Source organism: Carassius gibelio, chromosome B15, assembly GCF_023724105.1.
Source record: "Carassius gibelio isolate Cgi1373 ecotype wild population from Czech Republic chromosome B15, carGib1.2-hapl.c, whole genome shotgun sequence".
Classification (NCBI taxonomy): Eukaryota; Metazoa; Chordata; class Actinopteri; order Cypriniformes; family Cyprinidae; genus Carassius; species Carassius gibelio.
The window spans coordinates 5608347-5633498 of NC_068410.1; the positions used below are offsets into that span (position 1 = coordinate 5608347).

Sequence of the window (25152 nt, forward strand, 5' to 3'; positions counted from 1 at the left end):
CTGAGGTGGTTGTTTTCACAAACTTCAGCCACACAACTGTATTCAAACACCTTACAAAAGTGATTCTTGCATTCTATGGCACCTTTAGGGTGGAGTCTGTTTCACAGGGTTCGTGGTAAAAACTAGTTCTCCAATACTGATTGTTTCTGTGACTCAAGCCAATAATTAAAGAAATCACATACTTACATGCTACTTCCAGTGAGGCATTTCGACTGACTGCTTCCCCCAAGTAATTGCGTGCCACACAAACATACGCCCCCTCATCAGGTTTGCTTCGACGGCCATGTACGATACGCAGGAAGAAGAGCGAGCCGCTGGGAAGGAGCATGCGGTGGGATCGAGGGTCATCTTTATCGGTTTCAACTCGTTCTCCATCCTTGTACCACTCTATGGTAGGGGTGGGACGCCCCTCCGCCTTGCAGTTTAGGGTGGCTGGTTCGCCTTTGGATACAATCAAATCGGAGGGGTGTTCCACGATCCGAGGTGGAGAATCTTCCTGCCGTAGACGGGATCCTAGGAAAACAGAGAAAGAGGAAGACTTGTCAGGTTCAACCTTACATTTATGTAACAAACTGATTAACATAAGTTAATTAGCCAGGGGTGTCCACTCCTGCTCCTGTTGGGCCAAAATCTTACAGAGTGTAGCTCAATTTTATGACAACACATCTTTCTGTAAGCTTTTAGTCTTCCTGGAAACCTTGATTAGGTTGAAGTATGTAGCTCAACTGGGGTTGGAGCTAAACTCTTCAGGACAGTGGCCCTCCAGGAATTGGACTGGACACCCGTGGTCTTGGCAATCACAATCTAAAATTTGAATCTCTAAAAACCTTTAAGATAGAAAATTAAGGTTTGAGTTGGGAAAATCTTAGTTACTTTCTTAAAACAATGCTTTATCTCTACTGCCAGTTGTTCACTGAGCATACAAAAGCAATGATCCTGAGCCAAGAAAAGCAATGTCTAAAACACAACCCAGCTCTCTGATCAAGCAAACTAATTTAGGGTGCCACATAGTGAGCTGGCAAGCCATTGGGGACTTGCCCTCTGTGACAGAGAGGTTCAGGGGTTTAGACTCACACTGTGTTAAAATGCTAATCCCCTGAGCGTTCCCCTGCATGGCCCTGCATTTGGTATGGATAAAGCTAGAAGCCCACGCTAGGAGTCTGGCCCTTATGATAATAGATTGCGGAAAGAGCAGTATGAGCCTTAACCCTAGAGATAAGGAGCCAGAGGCCACCCTGCATTTACATCACTAAGGCACGGACCAAAGAGGGACAAAAGCAGCCCGTGATCCCACCAAACCCGGCCAAAAAGAGATGCTAAGCCCAAGCCACTAGTGCTGCCATCAGATGAATGCTGTAAGCTTTCCACGCTTCAATAGCACACGGCTAGCTTGGAAACAACCTTGAGATTGTAAATGCTTTTTTTTTTTTTTGATTTCTTTCATGGAATGGAATCGCTTAAAACAAGGAGTGACTGCAAAAGGGAGGGGTATAGGATTTTTTTTTCATGCATTTGTTGGTCTTTGTGGGGATCAGAAAACATGCACTGTAGGCCCCATAATGACAAAGTTTCATAGAGAGAAATCTTAAAAAGGGAATTATGCAAGATTATCAACAGGACCAAGAAGATACATCTACAAATGAAGCACAATATGTTTGTTCATTTGCTTTTTCTATGCACTGCTACGGGCTAAACCTCCCGAGAGAGTAGCATGCTAGTATGATCAGCACACAGCTCTGTGCAGCTTTGTTTGTTTAGCACTGCTAAAACAGCTGCTCGCTAGCAATTTGTTCAACATAAACCACTGCAGAGAACAGAACGGACCTCCTACACTATGAGAGCCCCAGCGGCAGTAGCTAGCTTGAGCTGAAGGTGGCCGTGTCCTCTCTTGGGACGGCAGGTGTGCGGTGCTGATGTACAAGAGTTCACTGCAGTGCTAAACTCTTTTGGTTGCTGTATTGATCTGCAGTAAAAAAAAGAAGCATTTGTTTAGAGTTTTTAGGATCACTTCTTAATGCGATACCCACGACATCTCTTCTTAACAGTTGGTCAAGGACACAGCATGGCAGAGAAGTAAGCTTGTTTGTTTGCATGCAAATATATTTTACAGAGTCTTAGTGTGCTCTAAAAGTTCATTCTCTCCCACAGTGCAGTACAGACTAAATTAAAGGAAGCCAGGACTCCCACTTCACCTAATTTGTGTTAATTCCTGCCATTTCCCTCTCATTGATTAGTGATCATTCCAGCTGTCTGCTGTCTTAAGTGGGGCCACACACAGGACCCAGAGCAGACTTGGGGATCACACAAGGGAATTGCTACTGACGGGGTGAGATCTTATCCTGTACCATCCAGGTTTCATGTTTAAGTTGTGCTGCATGCTATGAAACCGAGCTCTGCTGAAGGTTGCAGATACACTGATTTGGTCTCTCTCACTGCCTCTTGCATTTCTTCTTCTCCCTCCCTCTTGGCAGTCTGCATCTCTCAAAACCTGAGATGTCAAACCTATTTAAAGTTGAGACACTGATGTAAACTTGGTGTATACATGCATGTTCTGCTGGATCTTATGATATTCAGAATCGATTTCCACCTACACACATTCTTTATGAATGAACACAAATGTTTATAACATTTTGTTTATGACTGATGTTTATGTCCTGCTTACAGCAATCAGAAACGAGTTCATTTTGATGTTGTAAGTCACTAAATGAACAAACCACAAATTAGCATTATGACATTGATAAATGGGGTGAGTTGAGATAAGATGATGATGGGGGGACCATGTACACACGCATATATTAACTGCTATCTCACTGGAGCATCTGTTTAGCTTCTAATCGACAGCCAAAGGCAGAGACTTTTACATGACTGAGGTGAATATGCTTGCACTTGCCATGCGATTCGATTTTTATTAGTCTAATTTCTTTTAATCCAATTTGTATTCCAATCTGCAACCTCTAATCGTCTGAACCTTGAGGCACCATCTGCGCGCTGTATTTTTTTCTTTCATCTTTTTATCCAGGGGGAAATTTTGCTCAGCAGATGCTTCTAAAATTGTGTTCTTCCCTGTTAAGTAAGGGACAGAAAGAAATATAAGAACAGATAGATAAATCGATAAAAGGGAATACTATTTGCATCATAGCATAAATGGAGCCAATTCTTTCCGACTAGGTACTAGGTGGTGGTATCTAACTAAAAGTATTAATTCTATTAACTTAACTAGTATTGAGCAAGAAATATACAGCTACATTTTTTATTATACAGCTACATCTTTGTATTACAGCTTTTTATTATGCTATATATTTTGAAACCCCAATACTGTTTTTTTTTTTTTACCTCTACAGGTATACAACAGGTAAACACTGCTGTTTTCCACTCTTGAAATTGTAAAACCAGTTTTTATAGTGACCACTATAACCGGGTCAATCATACAGGCAGACATCCATCCACCCACCCACACACATACACTCCATTACCCCTAACACACTTGTGGATGTAGCACATGAAAATGAAAAAGTAATTTTTTCTATATTTTCTCCCATCAGCAGAGTAAGCCACTGGCAAAGTCAATTCATTTCCTTCCCACTCTCTGTCTCTTTGTTTCCCCCTCTCTCTCTCTTCCTGCTGCCCTCTCTTAATGCGATCATTGCTTGTTGTACAATCAAGTGCTCTTGGCCGCCTGGGAGAGTGCTCTTTACCATGTCTCTGAGCGCACACAATTCAAAGAACCATTTCCTCTTCCTTTGGACCCCCCAGCCAGCCCACACACACACAAAGACATATATGCATATGCACACACATTTGGACTGGGGAACGCACACATGATGCATGGAAATCCGTGCAAGAAACTGTTGACATTCCAATCGAGTTTTATTCATGCATTCATAATCATTCTCGATATGACATATATAGCACTGATGCAATTTATAGCCATCCATTTTCCAGAAAGTAGATTTTAGTAGAAAATATGTAAGTAAAAAAAATGGAAAGTGCATATTCTTCTTCCACCTTATCTAAGTTTCCTAAAGCTTGTCTTCCTCTCCTCCTCCTCGCCATATGTAGCCTACAGAATCAGTCGAGGAGGAGGATGTGTTTTCTATGGATGAGAAAGCCTAGAGGGGGTGAACTGTCATGTTAGTCATTGTTTACAGGCTGGTTGAGAACAATAGCTCACTTGCAGAACCTCCCTCTTGTCTCCTGCATGGCGAGAGGACTAATTTCATCCTTGTACATATTGTGCCAACCCTTAATGGATGGAGGAGGACAGAAATATCCTGCTGCTGAGCCATCCACAGCACATTTCCATAAAGTGCTCTTCATCTCCTTACTATAGGAGTCATAGCATCTCCTCACCCACAAACAGGACCTCTTAAATCTCAAAATGAATTTCTAAGACACCAATGAGAACAAATGGAGACTAAATCACAACTCTCCTGAGATCCAGGAAATCACACACAAATCTACTCAAGAGTTTCAGAAAAGATCTCAAACTCTGCTCAGATCAGTTCCCAAATTATATAAGCTTCCCTACATTTACATTTTCCCCCAAGGGTTTTTAGGAGAAACATCTGATACTTCACAGAAACATAACTGAGAACCATGAAAGAGCAATAAAACCTCAGAGCAATAAAATATTCTTCTGGGCTCATATGACCACGTATGCCACCTCCATCATTCTTCTATTAGCTCTGCCACGCATTTATTCATGTGCAAAGCAGAAGGCTGGAGAGCTTTGATGATCTTCTTCCTAACTATTTTTTACGGGTTCCCCTGAGATTCATCAGCCCACCATTCAAATCAATAGCCAGAGCTTCTACCACCCACTAAAGCAAGGCCAGGAAGCCCCCAGAAGATGCATCCCTTATTGTGTGTGTGTGTGGAGCTGTGATCAGAGGTTACCACAGGCAACGTCCCAATGGTGTTCTAATTACACTGTTCCATTGGCAGTAAATAAAAGGCAAGGAAAGAGGTCACCATTAGACGAATGGTTATCTCATGATTTTGATGCGGATTAACGATAATTAAATTAGTATGCGCTTGAAGGAACGTCATATAGACAATCATTTATGGTTCACTGAGCATACATATGAGAAAATACCTTCCTTGTTTTTTATTTATTATATTTTGAGTAGCAGAAAATAAAGTTGAGACTGAAAGAATGGGGTCAAAATGGCAGTGACTAAATATCTATCCATCTATCGATCGATCGATCGGTCGGTCTGTCTGTCTAAGACTTTTTAAGCATTTAAAAAATAATAATAATAATTCAAACATGGCATGTTTTTACAAACTTGTCATTTCTTTATAAAAATAATTGCATTAATTTATTTGAACCCTAATTTATTTTAAGATCTGCAGTTTTGCATCCTGTTTGCTATATCAACACTGTTTCAAACCACATCCCTGTTCTCAGTCTCAGTCAGAAACAAAGTGAATTTGCTCGGAAAACTTAGCAAACACACAAACAAACATGAAAAACTGAAATGCCGGCAGGCTTTGAGTTTTATGGAAGCCCTTTAACCCTGATACTGGTTATACTTCAATTCCAGGCTCTGGAAGTTCTCTCTTCGAGATGAATATCTTCACTCAGGCTAGTCTGACAGCGACTCGTTCATCATGTCATCAGTGGAAAATATAAAAATGTCTGTGGGGAAACAGGGATGATATTACTAGATGCTTTCAGATATAGCTCTGAATACACCGACGGCACAACCTCGCACAGACAGGAACGTCCTTGAAGATTCATCATGTCGCCATCTGTCACCATACACACATATAAAGCCTATCATCCAGAGTCTTACAGAGCCCTGGATGCACAATAACTTCAAGTTTTAAGTCTTGAAAACTTATCTCAGATGGAATTGCATAACATATACACAAACAAACCCGCAGTATACCTGAGCAGTGCGGTATCTGACCGGTCTCCATCTGCACAGACATACACGTGGAGAGCAACAACAAGAGAGCCTGATTATTCCAGGAAGCCTATATTCCTCTTCAAAAAAAAGGGAATGTTTCCAGATATTGCCTTCCTATATATCTCGCTCTCTTTTACACACACTCTTCCCCTGCAGTGAGTTATTGACTTTGTATCAGTGTACGCTTCCTGAGTCCGCTCCTGCGGTGAGATATAAATAGACCCAACTAAAGGAATGAGAATTTAATAATCAGAGATAATGGCTTTGTACATATTTATATTTCAGTCGCTTCTACTTCCTGTCAAGATGTCTGCTTCGTTCCCAAATCTTTCCTCACACCTCTAAGTTCTCCTCACAGGATAGGAGTTCACTTTCCCTCCATCTCCGTCTGCCACTTTCTATCAGCAGTCGTCCCTCTATCGCTCTTTTCCATCAGGAAATGACCTGTCAGGGCCTTGAGAGAGTAAAGGAAAGGCATGGAAGACAGAATTCCACGTTCAGAGGAGGGGGCAGCAAACTCCAGAAACTCCTTTTTATCCTTTCACTCGCTTCTTTCTTCTGCATTCACATCAACTCTTGTTTTCTCTCAGGCTGATGAATCGATGCAAGGAATCTAAGGCCTGGCCTTTATGATGGACCGGGTGTGATGTTTTCAGGGATGTTAGGCCTACTGTTTGCACATTTATTAGATGTGGTGCAATTCAGAAAAAAAAAAGTAATAAATAAAATAAATAGCACACACCTTTTGTCAATAAATCACACAATTTGAGCTATCATTGCATTTCACCATCGTCCAGGATGAGCTGTAGTTTAATACTTCTGTTTAGAGAACTGAACAAAGCCGCAACTCATCAACCAGCCATAGTAAATAACAGCTAAAGAAATGATATGTGTGCAGATGATTCTCTACTAATAGCCAAACAATATTTTTTGCTTTGCTTTCCGCATTGGTTGAAAGCCCTTGTTATCATGCGCTTTTTGTACATATTTATTCAATATCTATTTAACATGCTAGGATTGTCTTGTAAAATAATGTGGGTCAGGTCAGCGTGGACGCTTTGAAATGAGCTCCCGCAGGTGTGAGTTTGTTTGACTTTGTGAAAATATTGTGGTGCCTGGTCTTTTATAACCGCATGTGTGTGCTAACATCAGAGCTATGTAGGGCTTTGTGTGTGTGTGTGTGTGTGCATACGCACCCACACCCTAATGAACACGCACACACACAGGTGTTCTGCGGCATTCCTCACTCATTCTTTGCATCCTGGTGACGGCTGATCTTTGAACGGCTCTAAAGAGCAAAGACGGCTTTGTGGAGTTACATAAAAAACGGTATGATTGTCTCCTGACATACAGTAATGTCTTTAGTATACCTCACAGTTCATGGTCCAAAGTCAACAAAGCGAAAAATAAATAAACCCTGTATGCGTTTGAAGAGAACTAAAGAAAGGTGGCCACATTAGTCACTAGAGTTGAGAGAAGGCAGTTTTACTGTGGAAGATGTGGGCGGCCGATGTTAAACACATGGGCATGTCACTGACTCGGCTGCAGTCTTTGCCCGCTGGTCCCAGCTGAACTGAGGTATAGACTGCAGGTATACTGAAAGATACAGTGAGCCTGGAAGGCAAGTTAATGAAAAGCTTGAGCCCTGGGATCAGCCCAAGTCTCTTTTAGTAAGCCAAAGCAGGTCCAGTGAGATTTATTAGTCTCATTTCATAAAAGGCTTAATCTGAACATCTCTGCAGAGAGTAAAGAGAAGAGATTTTAAGCTTAAGTCAGTTAAAGGTCTGTAGGGGTCTGCTCTACATGATAAGAACTTTATATTTATGGTAAGACAAGAACCTATATGCTGAAACCAAGAGTAAATAGGCTTACAAAGTGAGTATAGTATATCTACAAAAGTATAAAAAGTACAAAGTTGATGTTTTAAAGAGCAGTATTGCATTTTATAAATGGAAGTACTTTGGGAATTCTCGCCATTTTCCACATAGATTCAGCTGATGACTCTGTGTGTTGTTAGCCATGTCGTATTCATGACAGATGCGATGCCTTATCAAATTCACCTCAGCTATGTACATGAAAGGTCATCAACAGACTCAGGTAACCAACAAATGTCATGCCTGAACCTCACATGTACTTTGCCCAGGAAACCAAGAGTTGTTTGCTGACAGAAAACACGAGTTACTGATATCATTACTTGGAAAACTTTGCCACTAATAACACTGCAATGATGTTTTCAAAACTGAATAGCCACAAGAAACTGTGTCTGACCCCAAGTAACAGTGTATTTACAAGTAACTGAAATGGACATCTACAATTACGACTTTTGATAATATATCCAATCAAGCCAGTTTCTAAACCTCAGTAAGCCTCGGCTTTTAATCGTGAACTGGACAGATAAACCACTGAATTTAAATATACAATCCTAAATCTAAACCTATAATTTAGACTGTTAAATGTGCTTAACTTCACAAGTGTTGTACAACAACCCTAAATGTCAACCTACAAAGCCTTTTCCATTCCTGACTGAAACTAAACTTGCCTCAAACTCATAACATAAACTTCCTTATTCAGCAAAGTTATAAAATCTCCTCAGTAAAACTTTCTCTGTGATAATCAAAAGGCCTGGTCTTGGGCCCACAGCGGGCGGTCTGAAGCGCAGCCGTGATGCATGAGAGTGAAGGTGGCAGCGTGGAAGGTTTTATACACTGCCCTGCACTGCTTCTCTCTGCATTACTGCCCTGACGCACATGACGGATGCGCTTTGGAGTGCCGGGCAGTCTCTCTGTCTTCAGTTGCTCCACTGCGGCTGAGCCTCATCCATTTTCATGACCGACAGAGCTGCTTTTAATCTCACTGTCTTCTCTGCATTGTCTCATACGCATCAGGCACAGGCTGGAGCGAGTTCCAGACCAAAGGGTAAAAAAAACAGCTCTGGGATTTGATTATTCTGAAAAAACAGCGTTAGCTGAATTTCATTTAAATTCTTTATCTGGGCTTTACCACTCTCTCTCTGTGTGTGTGTGGGTTCCTCTTATCTGTTTGTGTTATGTTGTGTTCAGTCATTCAGCCTTGACACAGATCCTTTCTTATCTAAGTGCTGCCAAGAGACAAGTAAACGAGGGCAAGGTGAAGCCAACAGATGAAAGAGCAAATGACACTTTCTCAAACATGACTTTGTGGACTGAAGAAGTCAGTGGATTGTACAAACTGTGTTCGGTCGAGTCTGTTGACTGTCAAAGAGAGAGAAAGATAAAGGCCAGGCCGTTATCTCCAAAGAACGATCTCTAGCCAGAGAAATTGTCTCTAATACTTATCGCACTGCAGTTTCCTTTTTGGACTGCCAGTCTGGGTCTAGGAAACTAGGGAAAGTGCATACCCAGTGCTTCACAGAGGGAAAATCTGACACTTGGTTCATTCGCTTTTGTTTATTCACATTAAAGACCAAATGAATTGGCTCAACAAATCAAGATTTCTTTAGTATTTTTGATAATTTGGACAGACTTCAACAGATCAGATTAGGAGACCAAGTGGCCTGCCAGCTTTGCCAGGCTGGGAAACAGTCTAGACCATCAACCTAGCTTAGGAAGGTTTTTTTATTTGTTTTTTTATGTATATTTGATCTTGTCAGCAAGTATGGTGAAAAATATTAGATCAGTAGAGTCTTCAGGACATTTCTGCACATCGTCACTAGTTATAAAAGCTTCAAACTGAAATGACCGTGTCAAATAGTGTTCCTGTAACTCAAGTGGTAGAGCATTGCGTTATCAAGGGGATTCGATTCCCCGGGAACACATGATAGGTAAAAATTGATAGCCTGAATGAACTGTAAGTCGCTTTGGATAAAAGCGTCTGCTAAATGCATAAATTTAAAATATGATACAGGATCAAAGCTAAGATTCTAACTGGGGAAAACACCTGACAGCAACCGGAAAGCAATTGTAAATTCTTGTGTTGTATTAGAACCACACGGTTTGCTTGAAGGTCTAAGAGTTTAACTAAACCTTAGACACAGAAATCAGGCCACACTGCGTCATTTTCTAATCCCAAAAACAAATGAAATGTCTAACAAAAGAACAGAGACCTCACTCCAAGTCTCACGCCACTGCATCGTCTTTCTAGAAAATGTCATAGGCATGCTTGACTGAGAGCGAGCCAAGCAGATGAAAACGTTTTGGTCTCATCCCCCTGAAGCTCTTTTCCAACTCTAATGTATATAATCTCCTCACTTTGTGCTGCTTGTGACATTTCCCTTGAGAGAAACCGCTAAAATACAGCTACTCCACTGCATTGCATTCCCGATTCAACAGCCACCTTTAAATGTCATTCATCCATTCTCACATTTACAGCCATCGGTGATGCAAATCAACAAAATAACTGTCAACAAAATCTATGAAGGAGAGAAATATGTCTTGTTCCTGTGCCGTCGCACTTCCTTAGGTTGAGTTTGGAATGATGTAGCATTTGTTGCTTGCAAATAAAGTAATTATCAATTATAAGATGGATTTGGCTGATTCTCAGAGGAGGAAGAGGCGGGTTTAGGATAGGATGTTTAAGTGATACTCTAAGTATAGCAGCAGTTGTGTAATACTATCCAGCCTCCCATGCTTAGATACTCAATGCTCTTACAACAATGTCAGCAAAGTGCCCACATGCTGACCCCCGACTTTAACCCTCATTATAGATTCCCTACACCCTCCGCTCTCTCTTTGCTCGCCTATCATCTCCTCTCTTGCTCCAGCTACATCACATTCTTTCTCCGAGAGCCCATCCTTGTTTTAATCTGCGTGCTAAACTGAGAAACAGTCACACATCTTCACATGCACAAACACTCCCTGACTCCAGTGTGGTTGCTTTGTGGTTTTGAGCCGCGTACGCGTCATTACCACAGGCCTCTCTTCGAAAATGAGGCACAATTATGACAGCGATGCATCACAGTCTAGCCAACTAGTGCAGAACAATTCCATTTACAAATGAGACATCATGAAAGCTGGGTTTAAAGACCCCAAATCAGACCCACCTCGCAACTGCAAGTTTAATTACAGATCACATTCAGTTATGTCAAGTCTGTTCATATAATTGGTACCATCAAACACACTATGAATATAAAAAAACTGAAACTTCCAAATGATTTAACATCCATAACGACACAAATGATCTTACATGCATCCCTGCCAGACTTTCAAATCAAATATCAGTAATGTCAAAGTTGCAATCAGAAGTCTCAATATGATCTGAAACCTTTTTTTTTTAATGAAATTATTTTTCTGAAACCAAACGATCTAAATTCAGGTACATTTCCCAAGGAATTTTAGGAGAAGCAACAACTCTGTGAACTATCAAGCTTGTCTCTGTTGTTTCTCCTAAAATGATTAGGAGGTAATCTAGATATGTCAGTAACACATAAGAGAAAAAAAAGGAGCAACCTCTAAGCAATCAAAGGTTTCTCTCGTGTTCATGAGTACCACACTGACATTTTGTTGCCGATGTATTACCTACAGTTATACATTTCTCCTTGCCTCTTTCAATCATGACTCAGGTCTATACTCTAGTCTTGGTTTTAGTTTCTCCTGACACTGCAGAACTGAAGCTTCAGTGTGCAGGCAGATACACCGCGCATCTTTAGAGCAGACCCACAAGGGACCGATGACAGGTGCACATCTCCTCACCTCCACCAGGGGAGCTTGGGAGTGGGGCATTGTCTTGCTCTCTGCTCTTGTTTATGAACACACTACTAAAAGTAGCAAAGTTAACCATGGGATCAGACCCTGGATAATAGCAGAAAACTGGGACGTGGGAACGTAGGGGCAAAAGCATTGAACCTAAAGCTTCAAGGACAAAATACTGCAACCAAGGAGTAAGCATTTATGCTATACTGTATCTTATAACATCTACTAGGTTTTTGCATTTTCTGAAGAAACAAGAGAAAAGAGTCGACCTAAGACTCTATGATTCAAGCCCCTTCATCAATTTAAGTCTATGCATTTTTTCACCCATACTAGAAAAAAAAAGAAGTCAAATCGGACTAGCACAATCGCTAAAGATCTTCAAAACTGGAATAAAATGTCTCAGTCTTGCAGACTAGCTGCGTCAAAGCAACATCAAAACAAGAAGAACAACAACTATGAACCCCAAAAACTCTTCTCTACCAAGTCTCCATTCATACCCCTCCCTCCCAGAGCAGCATTAATCACCGTGGCCCTGAACAGAACTAAATGTCTACGGTCATTCAAGCCCAGGACAGCTTTGTTACACACACAGCCTTTTCTGAATGCATCTCCACAGCCTTTTTTGTCTGCTTGGAGAGGGCAGATCCTCAATCCCAGCTCCTCCTTCCACCAGAACGGCCGGATTACCTCTCACAGACCAGTCGGACAGGGAGAGAGGAGGGTTCTGGAGCAAACCGTTCGCCGGGGTGATTCATGGGCCCTTCTAGAAAGACCTTCACCCCTCTTACCCTCCAAAAACTAAGGGCCATGCCTTCAACCAATGCCTAGCAACCGGCAGCTGGGGCGCAACAAAAATGGGGAAGGACATGGAGTTTCTGAGCTGAATTGGGCTAGACTAGCAGGCTCCATGGTAGATACAGGGACAAAAACAGGAGACAAACAACAAGACAAGTGCAGAAGCTGGATGGACAATGGCAGAAGCTGTAGCCTGACTCAGCCCCTCATCAGTCACTGTAACATCTACCGGCCTTATTCCCTTTAAAGAGTTCAAACAAAAACCCAAGCAAACACTGTTAAGTGCGAAACTGGGATTTTGGACAAAGGCGCTCTTGACACAGCTAATGTAAAGCGTGTGACTGACTCAAAGACAAATATGAACTGTTCACATCATGAAAAGACCCCAAATACAACCGACGCCAACTCCAAGTGCAGTTTGCCTCATCTAAACACACCATACACTTAGATATATTAACTGTATTCTCTTAAGATACAGACTTAATGGTTGGACACACCAATCTGACTACATCAAGTCATTTGTTTCACACCATTAACAATATCTTCATTAGCGAATAATTAAAAAGCTCATTGCCCATTACTGGTATAGTTATGATATACAGTATATACCACCAAATAGACAAGCGATTGGCTTTCAAACTCCATTATGATCATGATCTATACAACAAAACGGAGCAGTTTAGGCAGCTTAGGGAATGCAGAAAAAAGATATGAACAGATGTTGGGAAATAAACATGCTGTTTCAAATATTACATAAATCAGATATAAGCCTCTGTGAGTTTTACTGGAATAATAATCATTATGTAATATTTTAAAAAGCAGAACGGACTAAGCAAGATGTTAAAATGAAACCAAACACAGAGATATCAGAAGATGCAACTAATAGCACCAGTTCAGAAGTTAATAACCATATTGAAAGCTCTTTAGAATTCAGTGCAGACTATTGTGTCTAGTGTAATTGGTTCAGTTGATTGTTCCTTACTCTTGGACAGATGAAATCTCATTCTGGATCATGTTTGTACATTATATCCATTTCATTTCAAAAACAAATTTCAATCTTATTTTAATCTCAAAGTATCAGTTTGTCATTCTTAAATCCTATGTTTCTCATTTGGGGATCATATGTGCAATCTTTGCGCCACGCCTTGCGCATCCACTGGTGCTTTTCACAGCAGGTGTCACCCCACATTCTGAGACTACCGCGACTGTGGCACCTGCTGTGGAAAGCACAAGCTGGTACCTAACCACACTGCTTTAACGCTGGAGTTACAAACATGGACTACAGCATAAGTTTAAAACATTTGATGATAAATCATACCAAACAAGTATTTCCCCCAATCCAAGTACAAATAATTCTTCACACACATTATGCACAGCAACAAACATAACATTTTTACTCGGACTAAAATTAAATTTACTTTGCCATGTGATGCCTGAAAAAGTGTCGCTCCTACCGTACAATGAAAATATTTTTGTTGTGAAACTAATAGAAATGAAATAAGATGATAATAATAATGAAGGAAAACTTTGTAAGGGTGAATATAGGGTTAATTACCCATTTAGTAGGGTGATACGCGAACCGCAAAGTCTCAGAAAACTCAAAACATATTTTCTCCTTAGCTAAAGCGTTCTATTAGAAACGAGGATAAAAAGTAACTCACCATCCACTTGGTTAAAGCATAGTAATCCACAGAGTAAAAGGTGTGTTAGAGGACTCATTCTGTCATAGTCCACATCCACCCCACACCTCAGATCTCAAACACCGGACAAGTTTCTCCTCTTTTAGTTTTTGGAGTATGTAGGAACTCTCAGTAGCTGCTCAGATCCAGCTGATATGTCAGATGAGTATTCGCTGGGCTCATGGTGTCTTTCTGGATGAGGAATGAGAGCCACGCGCACCAGTGAGGACTGAACTAGTGTCTGTCAGCCCGTGGGTTATACCATGCCTTATACCAGCTTTTGATTTCTGTCCTAACGGGACTACAAAACTGCAGAAGCGAGTCAGAAACAGCAGAAAGCACGCGTTAAGACAGATGCGGATCTGTCCAAACGCGCGTGGAAACGTTGCGCGCTCAGTTTCCTTCAACCGCTTCTGAAGCACCTTACAGATCGCTTCCACGACCCTCTCCGGTGTTTAAATTGTAAATATGTCTTCTCGTTTCATTACACTTTTAACTCCGCGTCCAGAAAGCCGCTCCAAAGTTCCGTGGCGCGCCGTTAAATCCAGCGTAAATCGGTCGGGGTGGCGCTGGCCCCGTGCGATCGCTCTCTGTGAGTCTACACTAGAGTGAATGTGATCAGTCTTGGAAAGGGCGAGAGCTCTGCAGCGCTCCTACAGCTCCATAACTGACACCCCTGTGCGCACAGCTCCCGGGCCGAGCCAAGACTGACGCTCACGCTAGAGGAAGAAACAGCGAGGGGGAGGAGAGCGGGAGGAAAGGAGGAGGAGGAGGAGGATGTTGTGGGCAGAGGTGGCTGGGGAGCGCTCAAAGCTTCTCGCCGATCTTGGCTCACAGCTTTGGTGTTATCCACAAAGTTGACCCAGAGCGCCATACGATCGGCACCACACCAAACGAAAAGACAGTTTAGGACCACCAATGATATATATATATCAATTATACAAAATATTTAACAAAATTAAAATAAACTGATACAATTATTATTATTATTATTATTATTGTTATTTATATTTACAATTTTAATTTTAATTTATTCCTTTTAAATAACTGCTAAATCTGGGAAATTGCCTATAAAATATGTATTATATGATTTGTATTATAATTGTAATTTAGATTTTTTTAGATTACAAAACAACAATTATAAAACAGTTATACAAGATATATACAGTCAATATAATAAAATTGGAAATATATTAAATTAGAATTTTGAAACTATACTTTCAGATAGATAGATAGATGGATAGATAGATTCTGCAGAGCGGAAGACCATCGTTCACTGATACATTATCTTCTAGTCTCAGCTCTAAGACTGTATAATTGGTTTCATTAAAATTTGATGGGCTGTCCTGCATAAGGTGGACAATACTGAGGAGGTCAAACACACAAATCTCATTTCCTGAGAAGGAATTAACTTACACACTGACGTTAAATGTAATTTTTACGGCCAATACAAACAAATAAATGCAGGTTTTCCTCCTCTTCTTCTTTTTTTTTTTTAATTTGAGAGCCAGTGTCAGGCAGGGTGAATAAATGCTGTGAACTGTGCCGCAGCTCAACCGCGCACGAGCAGGGGCTTGTGTTTGCAGCTCCATCCGAGCGTGGACGCACTGGATGCCGCCTCGCTGCTTTAATCCGCCTGCTTTGTGTGGACGAGTCTATAGCGCCCCCTAATGGTATAGTGAAACACAGATCCGAATCAAACAAAGACCTCTGAGCTTTCATAGTTCCAAATATCAGATGCCAGAGAAACCCAAGAACCAATTTATAAGAATGTTAATCTTAAAAATATATTTTTCAAACAAGCAAGCCAAAGGATGCACCAATAAACAAATAAACAATCAATAAAATCCAATATTCAGATCCAAATGGGTTTTTCAGTTTACCTATACAATATCCTCACCACATTCCCATTTATAATCATTTGAGAACCTTTCACTCTTATGAAAATTAACTCTGATATTTCCAGTTACATTACTCATCATGCTAAATTTTCTAAAATACAACTTTAACACCAGCATGCTTAGAAATGTATAGAATAAATATACATAATATGTATGTTTGTGTGCTGTCAAATGATTAATTATGATTAATCACATCCAAAATAAAGGTTTTTGTTTACATAAACACAGTGTGTGCTGTGTTTATTTATCATATATATATATATATATATATATATATATATATATATATATATATATATATATATATATATATATATAAAAACACATGCATGTATATATATTTAGTAAAATATGTTGTTTATATATGAAATACATTTATATAACATCTAAAATGTAAAAATATATTTTATAAATGCATGTATGTATATATACATACACACACACACACACCTTTATTGCAATTTGATTGGCAGTTACAAAAAAAAAAAAAAAAATCACCATTGTGACGTACAGTCATAATTACCTTTTTTATTAATTCATTATGTAATTGAATTTTACAGATAAAGGACACATTTCACACTTTTTTCCTTAGTCCGGTTCTAGTTAAAACGTGTTTAGTTTAATTGAATTCAAGCATATCTAGAATAAAAGATGCTTTGAATTCGGCGTGAAACCTTGAATCAATAGCAGTCAGTCCTGAGGCACTAGGGCCGATAAAAGCAGACCTGTAAATTCATCAAACAAGGCCTGACTCCTCAGAAGAGTGGTTGGACTTGTGCAGGCAACACTGGGGCTTGATTCCCTGCACGAGCGGGATGCTGGAATCCCCCGCTTTCAAACTGATTTCTGACATCAAAGCAAAATAAAAGCCCTTCTGTGGAAATCATTCAAAAACAGACACTTAAAAACAAATATCTGTTCTTCTCTCATCCCCTTCTTTCAACTGCTCTCGCTCATTTTTCCAAACTCCTGCTGCATTTCATACACACACACACACACCTTTGCAGTGTTATCACAGTGCTTCCTTTAAAAAGAGGGCTCTCAGTAGGTACTTAATGATAGCTTTGACTTGCAAAAGCATTTTCCAGCTCTTCTGTTTGTTTGTGAGGCGACATGTTGGAGCTTGTAAGGCTGCTGCAACATTTAGTTTGCGATGAGTGCTGTCAACAAGCCGGATCCAACAATCTTTTTGATAGTTTAATCCATGCGTGTGAGCCTCCCGATGAATGGGAATGTATTATTCCTTTGTCAGCCCAACCACTAGTAACGCAGTTAGCTGCTATAGAATGGGACGCCACTAAATCGCTCCTCTGATATGACATCACATTTCAACTGTATGACTGTACGGGGAATGAAAACGCACAAAGTTCAAAACATGGACACCCTGTTACATGACGATGCTTCTGATAAAGCCGCTTTGTAAAACCAATACTATTTCAAGAAATGTTGAGAAAAGGCGTGCTATTACTTTTCTAATTTTTTTTTAAAGATGACAAAATATTCTGAAACGATCCATAGAAAATATCCCTTCAGACAGCAAGCGTCCTGTCAGCAACACAAAAGAAAAAGAAAGAGAGAGAGAGAGAGAGAGAGAGAGATAATTTTAAAATGTAATATACTTTAATGCAGTTTAAATGCAATTTATTCTCACAATAGCAAGGCTCATTTTGGAATCCTAAAAAAAAAAAAAAAAAAAAAAAAAAATGAGAGAAAATTAAATAAGTCAGAGCTTCTTAATATAAGCATATACAGTATGAGAGAGAGACACTGTGTAATAACTATTTCTTAATGACAACAGCAAATAATAAAAATAAATAAATAAATACTACTTGGGTGGAGCACACACAAAAAAAAAATAGTTATGTGTATATTCAGCAGTGTTTATGTGCAAGAAACCCATCTAAAGAGTATATTAGGCCTGTATGTGATGTCGCACTGAGAATGCTGCTCTACACATCCATAAACATTGCATGTCTCTGCTTTATGGCTGATGAAAGAACTCGATTTCTCCCTCCATATCTCAATCTCCCTTGTTATATCTCCATTCTAAATCTATCCACTGTATCCCCATATCTTGAAAGGTAGCCCTGTCTCTGTAGGGTGCTAAATATTGGCTGAAAGTGGATTTATTTTAATTAAAAAGTAGAGATGTTTACCCAAGCATGAGAGACACTGCAGAATCAGACGGTGGTGTGGGGGTGACCAAAGGAAGTGTATACGACCAGAGCACCATATCGTCCATTACACATTAGCATTACATCTTTCTTGCACACCAATAAGAAAAATTAAAGATGCTTATATGAATGTGCTTCTTAGTGACATATTAATTTCAATTTATAAGCTTGCATTGAATCTACAACCACAACAGATGCACAGTATCCTCAATTCCACACAATTACGCAGCTTTCCCGTCCCACTTATTGAAGGAAGTGCTGAAATCCCATGTGGACCTACTAATGACTTTTTGTTTATATGGTTTATATGTCTGAAAGCATTCACATTAATTCCTACCGTTACCCAGCCAATCAAACCAAAGAGGCATAAAACTAAATGAAACGTATTACATATTCGCATTACATCGAATGGTGAAAATGCAAATTACCTCAACAAAGGCTTTCAAAAGAGCTTAAAAGCAGCAAAATTACAGCACACTGTCAATCACGAGAAATAACCCGAGATTAACATTCATATGGTTGAATAAAATCTTCGCTATTACAAGGGCACGCTTTTCATCCGAGCTCACACACGTGAACAAATCCACCTCCCACATCAAATTATCCCTCTTTTCCTCTCGCTGTGCCCTTCTCTCCATCATCTCCCACGCCACAATGGCCACCAGTGCTCTGCCACATGCTCCAGACCTTCGTTTGTTTCCACCTAAACCTATCAAGCGCCTAGCGCTGTCAACTCATTTGGCCAATTACAGCTGTATAATCTGATCAACCCACATCATCTATCAGGACCCTCCATCGGTTTTTGTCTGTGGACCATCTGCTGAGGGAACCCAAAGGAAGCTGAGGTACCGTGCACCTAAAGAGGTCAGATCATTCTGCTCCTGATGGACTTGACTTTTGCTTTTTGCTGACATTGACATGCAGTGATGAATCAATGCTGGCGATATTTCTTGTGAAAAAAAACAACTGTTTGTTCTTAGAAAATTGTAAAACATTTCAGAAAACTTGAATCAAGTGTATGTTTTTAGAAAATACCAAACGTCAATTATAAAACAGATAGCTTTCATGCTAAAATAAACAGAATGCAAAGTTGCCACTTGAATTTGCTTAATAAAACAACATTTTCAATTAAAATGTATGTCTTTAGTATTATGTAGAAACATTTTTACAAAAGCAATATGACATCTGAGGCCATTCTTGAGTATATTTACAATTTTTTTCATGAATAAACTGAACGTTGTGTTTAACAGTGCCCTTCAGCCATATTCAATACAATACGTTATACAGTAATAGCCTGTCCTCTTAAATATATCGCTTAAATGACTTAATCATCAGAATGTAAACGTGTAGTTTCTGGTGGACAGCACTGGTTTGGACCATAAGGCCAGTGATTATGCAAGGTTTAAATTAATTATAGGACCTTAAGGTCTCATCATTTATCTTGATAAAGGATCGGATAGAGTCTGAGTCTGCTCTACTCTCTCGTCTCTTTCTTAACTCGATCTCTCTTTTATTGCCTCTACAGCAGCTCAGAAGTGTGTCTGGGATTTCCTCATGAGTGTAACCTCTATTTGGTCTTCCCTAAAGACAAAACAGATCTCCAAGACTCATTTGATGTTTAAACCACACCATTCTGATAAACTTTATGAAGTTTGTCATTTTTATATTTATTTTATTTTAAATGAATGAATGACAGTCTTCTTCAGGTAAGCTTCATTAGCAGTGGGTTATACTAGATAACCATGCAAATGATTTCAGATTCCTCTCTAGAGCTTCTGTTTTGAATGAATATTAAAATAATATGAAACAAACAAAAATACATTGCATACTGTATACCTCGCCCTCATTTCTTGCAGCTCCTTATACCTGATGAAAACATGCAGTAGGGGTAAAAAATAAATGTGAGAAGGTTTTGGAAATCTTTGGAAATTTTTCTTCATTAAAAATGTAAATAAATAAATAAATATTGATGTGTCTGGCAGTCTGATTATTGCTGCTTCCACCGAAGCACAAGATCCTATTTGGATCATTGTCAAATCATGCTGGAGAAATTCTGAAGAGCATGCAACTCGCTACTACAGTTGTGTGCAATTACATTAGAAAAAAAAAAAAAACTGCATAATAGAACCCTTTTTACTAGTGGTCTCAGATCTTGGGACCCCACTGTACATGTTTGCTCTCCTGCATTCAAATACACATGAATGGAAGTGAATGGATTACTAATTCCAGGCCCTATTAACAGCCAAAAATGAAATGCATAAAGCCTAAGCATTGTTTTTCCTGATTAATACAAACCACACATGCCCTCTCATCATAATGTTGCCATCTACACACAAACAATCCATGTGATCAAGCACAGCAATTGAGTAGGTCACTGTTTTTACTAGCTAGCGCTATAACAATGCAGAACAATGAAGACACGAGACTGAAATGACGAGTTCTCAGAGTCCATCATCCTGATTAGCACATGCTTCCATCACAGCAGATAACTGTGACACGAGTTTAGTGTTTGCACATGCAAATCAAGCACTGCACGGCCGATTTTGTCATTAGCAATAATTAGCATGGAGGTGGCTGCCAATCAATACAGCACGACCAGGTGCGAGATTGTCGTGTTGCGCTACGGATGTTACACTATTCTCTAGTTTCCAAAAAGTGGGAGTCGACACAAAACGCTCCTAATTTCTATTCCCGCCTACAGGCATTGGACTACCTACGCCCCTTTTTCGGTTTGCAGTATGGATCGCGAAACAATTCCCCAGTCTCTTCTAATTCATTTTACCTTAGCAAAGCACAAACATTTATCAAAACCACTGGAATTGAAAGACGCAGAGGGACAGGCTGCGACCGAGATATAAAACAACGGCGTGGGTAATTTGGGACTTTAATTCGTCCCGGTGAGTGAGGGCTCAGATATTTAATTGTGTGGCGGGTCAGGGGGGTACAGAGAATCCCATCAGTCACAGTCAGGTGTTAAAGCCGAACAGGGAACAGTTTAGTGGACATCCTTCACACTGCAGCCGTATCCTCTTCTTTGCCTCCGAGCGCCCAGATTCTGATGATTAGGGGGTGGCGGGTGGGCATGAGAAGGAAGGGGGGTGTGAGTTTGATTAATGTAGGTGTCAGAGGTGGGGTACCACCTCCTCAGCCTCCCCAGCATGGGTAATGACACAAGGGGCTGGCAGAGAGTGGCTACCTGAAGCTCAGGGACCCCAGGCTAGGCATGATTCTTCCCTCTGATCTCCCTCTGTCAGCAGAACTGTCAGCCCGGCCCGATCAACACCTTATTAATGGCTCCAACCTGTCACCGATTGGATATTAAGCTGCACTTTGCAATACATGCACTAACTCACAAAAGACACACACTTATAAATAAGCATACAACCAAGAAGACAACAAAGACACATCCGCACAAGCTTGCAAACAAACATATTCCGCCTTGAAATTGAGAGCATGGCCACAAACACAGACGCAAACCCTATTTCTTATGCACAAACGCTGGGAAATATACAAGTGCGCACGCACACGCGAGACTAAAATTAGATTCCCACTGGGGTGGAAAAAAAAGATGACAACGAATTTGGCAACTGAATAATTTCCTCTCTGTTATATGAACTGCTGAATGAATAAACGGTGAGGGAAAGATTGAAGAGCTTGCATCGTCACACCTGCCGCACAAACAGAAATGCAGTTATTTATCTGAGACAGATGTTTACAAAGGCTAGGTTATTTTGCTTTTGGAGGAGCTGCTTTGAAAATTGAGCTTTTCAAGCCACAAGGAAGTGAATTTGAAGTAGTTACACCACAGTCAAGTACTACTTTTCAAAACAGTCACTAATACTGCTTAAAAAAAGTAGTTAGCTTCACTATAAATGGGCAAAACCTTTTTAAATATATTACCTATATAACTATAAAAAAGCATTTAATATATATCATATAATATAATAACATATATTTATAAACAGATAAGTGTTCAGTATATTCAGGGTTATTTGAATTCATGTTCAAATCATATGATCATGTTAAAAACATGGCATTAAATGACTAGTTAAATACATACGGTGCAAAGACGAGACTTCCCATTTTGGTGTCTGCATCAAATTAAATTTACAAAAATGATTTTATGAACATATTAAATGCAATTAAAGTGTCAATGTTTATAATAGCTGTGAAAATAAAATGCCAAAATATGGGTGAAATAATGTTCCATTATTATTTGGCATAACATATTTATGTAACAATTAAACAACATACTTAAACTTATCCGTCTTATTACAATATATAAATGAAAAGGCATCATAGTAAATTTAAAATGATTAAATGACAAGTGGGTAAAACCTAGTAGTTTAAATGATAGAATGTGATCCTAGTATTTTAATGTCATGTAAGGAATCTTGGTCTAAATGTATGGTGGTGGGGGGGTTAAAGGAGTATTAAACTTTTATTAAAGCAAACCAATTCACTAATCAATTTTTCTAACACTTCATAAGGGAGGACAGTTTGACAGTATGACATAATGTGGATAACAAGTGTTCTGTTACTTTTCTAAAATAATTTGTTGTTGAGTATGAGCAAAATTCCAACCCAAAAGCACCACAAACTAAATAACATCAGAAAACTTTCAGATAAAACTGGATAAAATCTATAGAGAGCTATAAACTGGATAACATCTCTTCAAATGTCTACTATCAAAGGAGCATGAAGCATAGGAGAAATCAGTCCAAGGGTTCTGCAGGGGGTGCTTTTCTCATTTAAGACAGTGTTTTAAGAGAAGAGAGAGAGAGATTTGTGACCAGTGGAGCTGGAACACGCAGACCACACATCCTCACATCTGGTTTTATTTCTCCCTATAAAACTGAGCAGAACCTGCTGATAAAGAGGACACTGGGTGTCTTCCAGTCTCCAGTGGAGATGGTCCTGAGAAAATTCTCTGTGTCTGTGAGTGTTTTGCAGTACAACAAATCGAGCGCTCCTGTAGTGTCTTAAAACACTCATGCACTTCGATCACTGCATTGACTCGAGAGACTGTAGCAGGGGGTTTACAGCTAAAATCTACCAACAACAAACATCTATCTAAAATTTAGGAGGAACTCTGAACATCTAGCTCTTATCATCTGGAGATTCAACACTGATCACATGGGATGAACTGTTTTTTTTTTTACTGTTTTTACTGTTTTTGTACACTATCTTCCAAGGCCTCGTATGTCATACGCTAGCATGGAACTACTTTCCAAGACTCCTTAAGTCATATAATTGCCCTAAGTGAGAACATGTCAAAGTTTAGATCTATGTATATTAATTTTCTTCCTGTGAACCATTAACCACTGCAACTGTATCAGAGAATTGAACACAAAAATCTAATCACTTAGTTGTGAACAAATCATTCAGACTGAACTGAATCAACAGATGAACTGATTTGGCTCAAAATAACTTTTCTGTTTAATTACGATCAAATTGTAAAATCAAATTTTGTTTGTTTGTTTGTTTGTTTGTTTGTTAATGAAGGTGAGCAACTGATGTTGAAAACTTTACTTGTGGTAGGAAGTAAGAACAGTCTCTGAAAATAAAAAAACAGACTTCATCCTGGTGAGGTATTGGAATAATACAGTTTCCCACTTTTAAAGACAAATGGTACCACCCATCCACCCATGATGCCCTAGGGATCCCTTGGTTGCCGTTTGGATCTCCTTAGCAACATGGCAACAACCAGTGTTTGGTGGCCCAGGTGAGGATGGTGGACCTTGAGATGAAAACATAACGAAAACAACAAAGGCTTCATGGATTTCCCCAATTACTATTTTCTTAAGGGAAATCCCAATTCCAGGCTCTGACTCCAAGCTAATGAGATGCTTCCACACATAGCAGCCATACCTCTGTGGCATGGCATGGAAACGTTCCAAGGACCTCACAGGAAAACTAAAAACATAGCAACGTGCAGGAGGATAATGCATTAGCAATCATTTCAAAACAAGCTTCCTCTGTTTAAAAGCCAATTCAAGATTTTGGAATTCATCTATAATTGAGCTGAAAGCTTTGCTGCGCAGATGCGAATGTAACAAAGCATTGCTTATGCACAGTTACATAAAGGTTTATCTCAACCAGTTTGCCACCAATTTAAATTTATTCAAATATTCAGTTTCACAAGAAAATCTTCCAGAGGTTATTTCCGCAAGAAGGAGGTTATTCACCCTGCAAGATGACAACACAGCAGAACCTTTAAGCGATGGTTGTTCACTTAATATTTACTGAGCATGGAGATAAATAGGCCAGATGTGCCCAGCCTGACTGAATTGTCCAGATAAGTCACTTCTGGCCTTCAAACCTGCATCCTGGGAGCAGGATGAAGCGGAATAGGGTGGTTCCCATCTTATTTGCCGCTTGCTTCTTCTCATCTATCACTACTATCACCCGCAGTCTTCCTTTTTGGTCTATCTCGCTGCTCCCTGGAGCACTGCACCTCCCCCAGTCCCTAAATGTCAACTGGGGAGTCAAGCTCTTGTCTGGGAGCTATTTGTGATTTATGAGGGAGATGTTTGCCCTGTTCCTCTGGAAGTTCAGCATTCTTCGGGATAAGACTCAGCCGAGACGTCCCTCTCTCAGAACCATGCACAAGATCAGCGGTCGCTGGCCGCAAACGTCTTTATAGAGCTAAACTACCATCCTGCGGGAGAATTTCTCCATCTATGACAGCGAAGCAAGTCCATCAGTCTTAACAAACGGAGGATTGAGGGAGTTCAACGCCTGGCTATTCTCGGTCTCCACCCTTTCCAAAAATAACTACGGTCCGCCTCACGCCATTAACCATCCCATGGAAGCAATTCAAGTTGTGGGGGGCAGACATGGGGCACTAAGGAGGCAAGCTGTTTTCCACCTGTGATCTGGGCTGGGGAAGAACGAGGTGGCTTTATTACCCATGCTGGCTGTAATGACAGAGAGGAGAGGGGCAGTGCCTGCTAGGGTAATTGTTCCATAATTCACACCTGAGTAACAGGGGAATTCCCACAGGTGAGCAGTATCGTCTG

General features: G+C 40.0%; 1 protein-coding gene across 3 annotated transcripts in view; it reads right to left on the reverse strand.

The window, feature by feature from the left end:
* LOC127972426 (roundabout homolog 2) overlaps positions 1 to 25152 on the reverse strand; it is a 369417-nt gene that overhangs the window by 163153 nt on the left and 181112 nt on the right. For 2 of the 3 annotated variants that reach the window (XM_052575901.1, XM_052575902.1), the window contains one exon: positions 187 to 513. In XM_052575901.1, coding sequence (XP_052431861.1) covers positions 187 to 513 — 327 coding nt within the window. Of the gene's footprint in view, positions 1 to 186; positions 514 to 14037; positions 14772 to 25152 lie in introns of those variants that run through there. The other variant, XM_052575903.1, reaches the window with a different exon arrangement.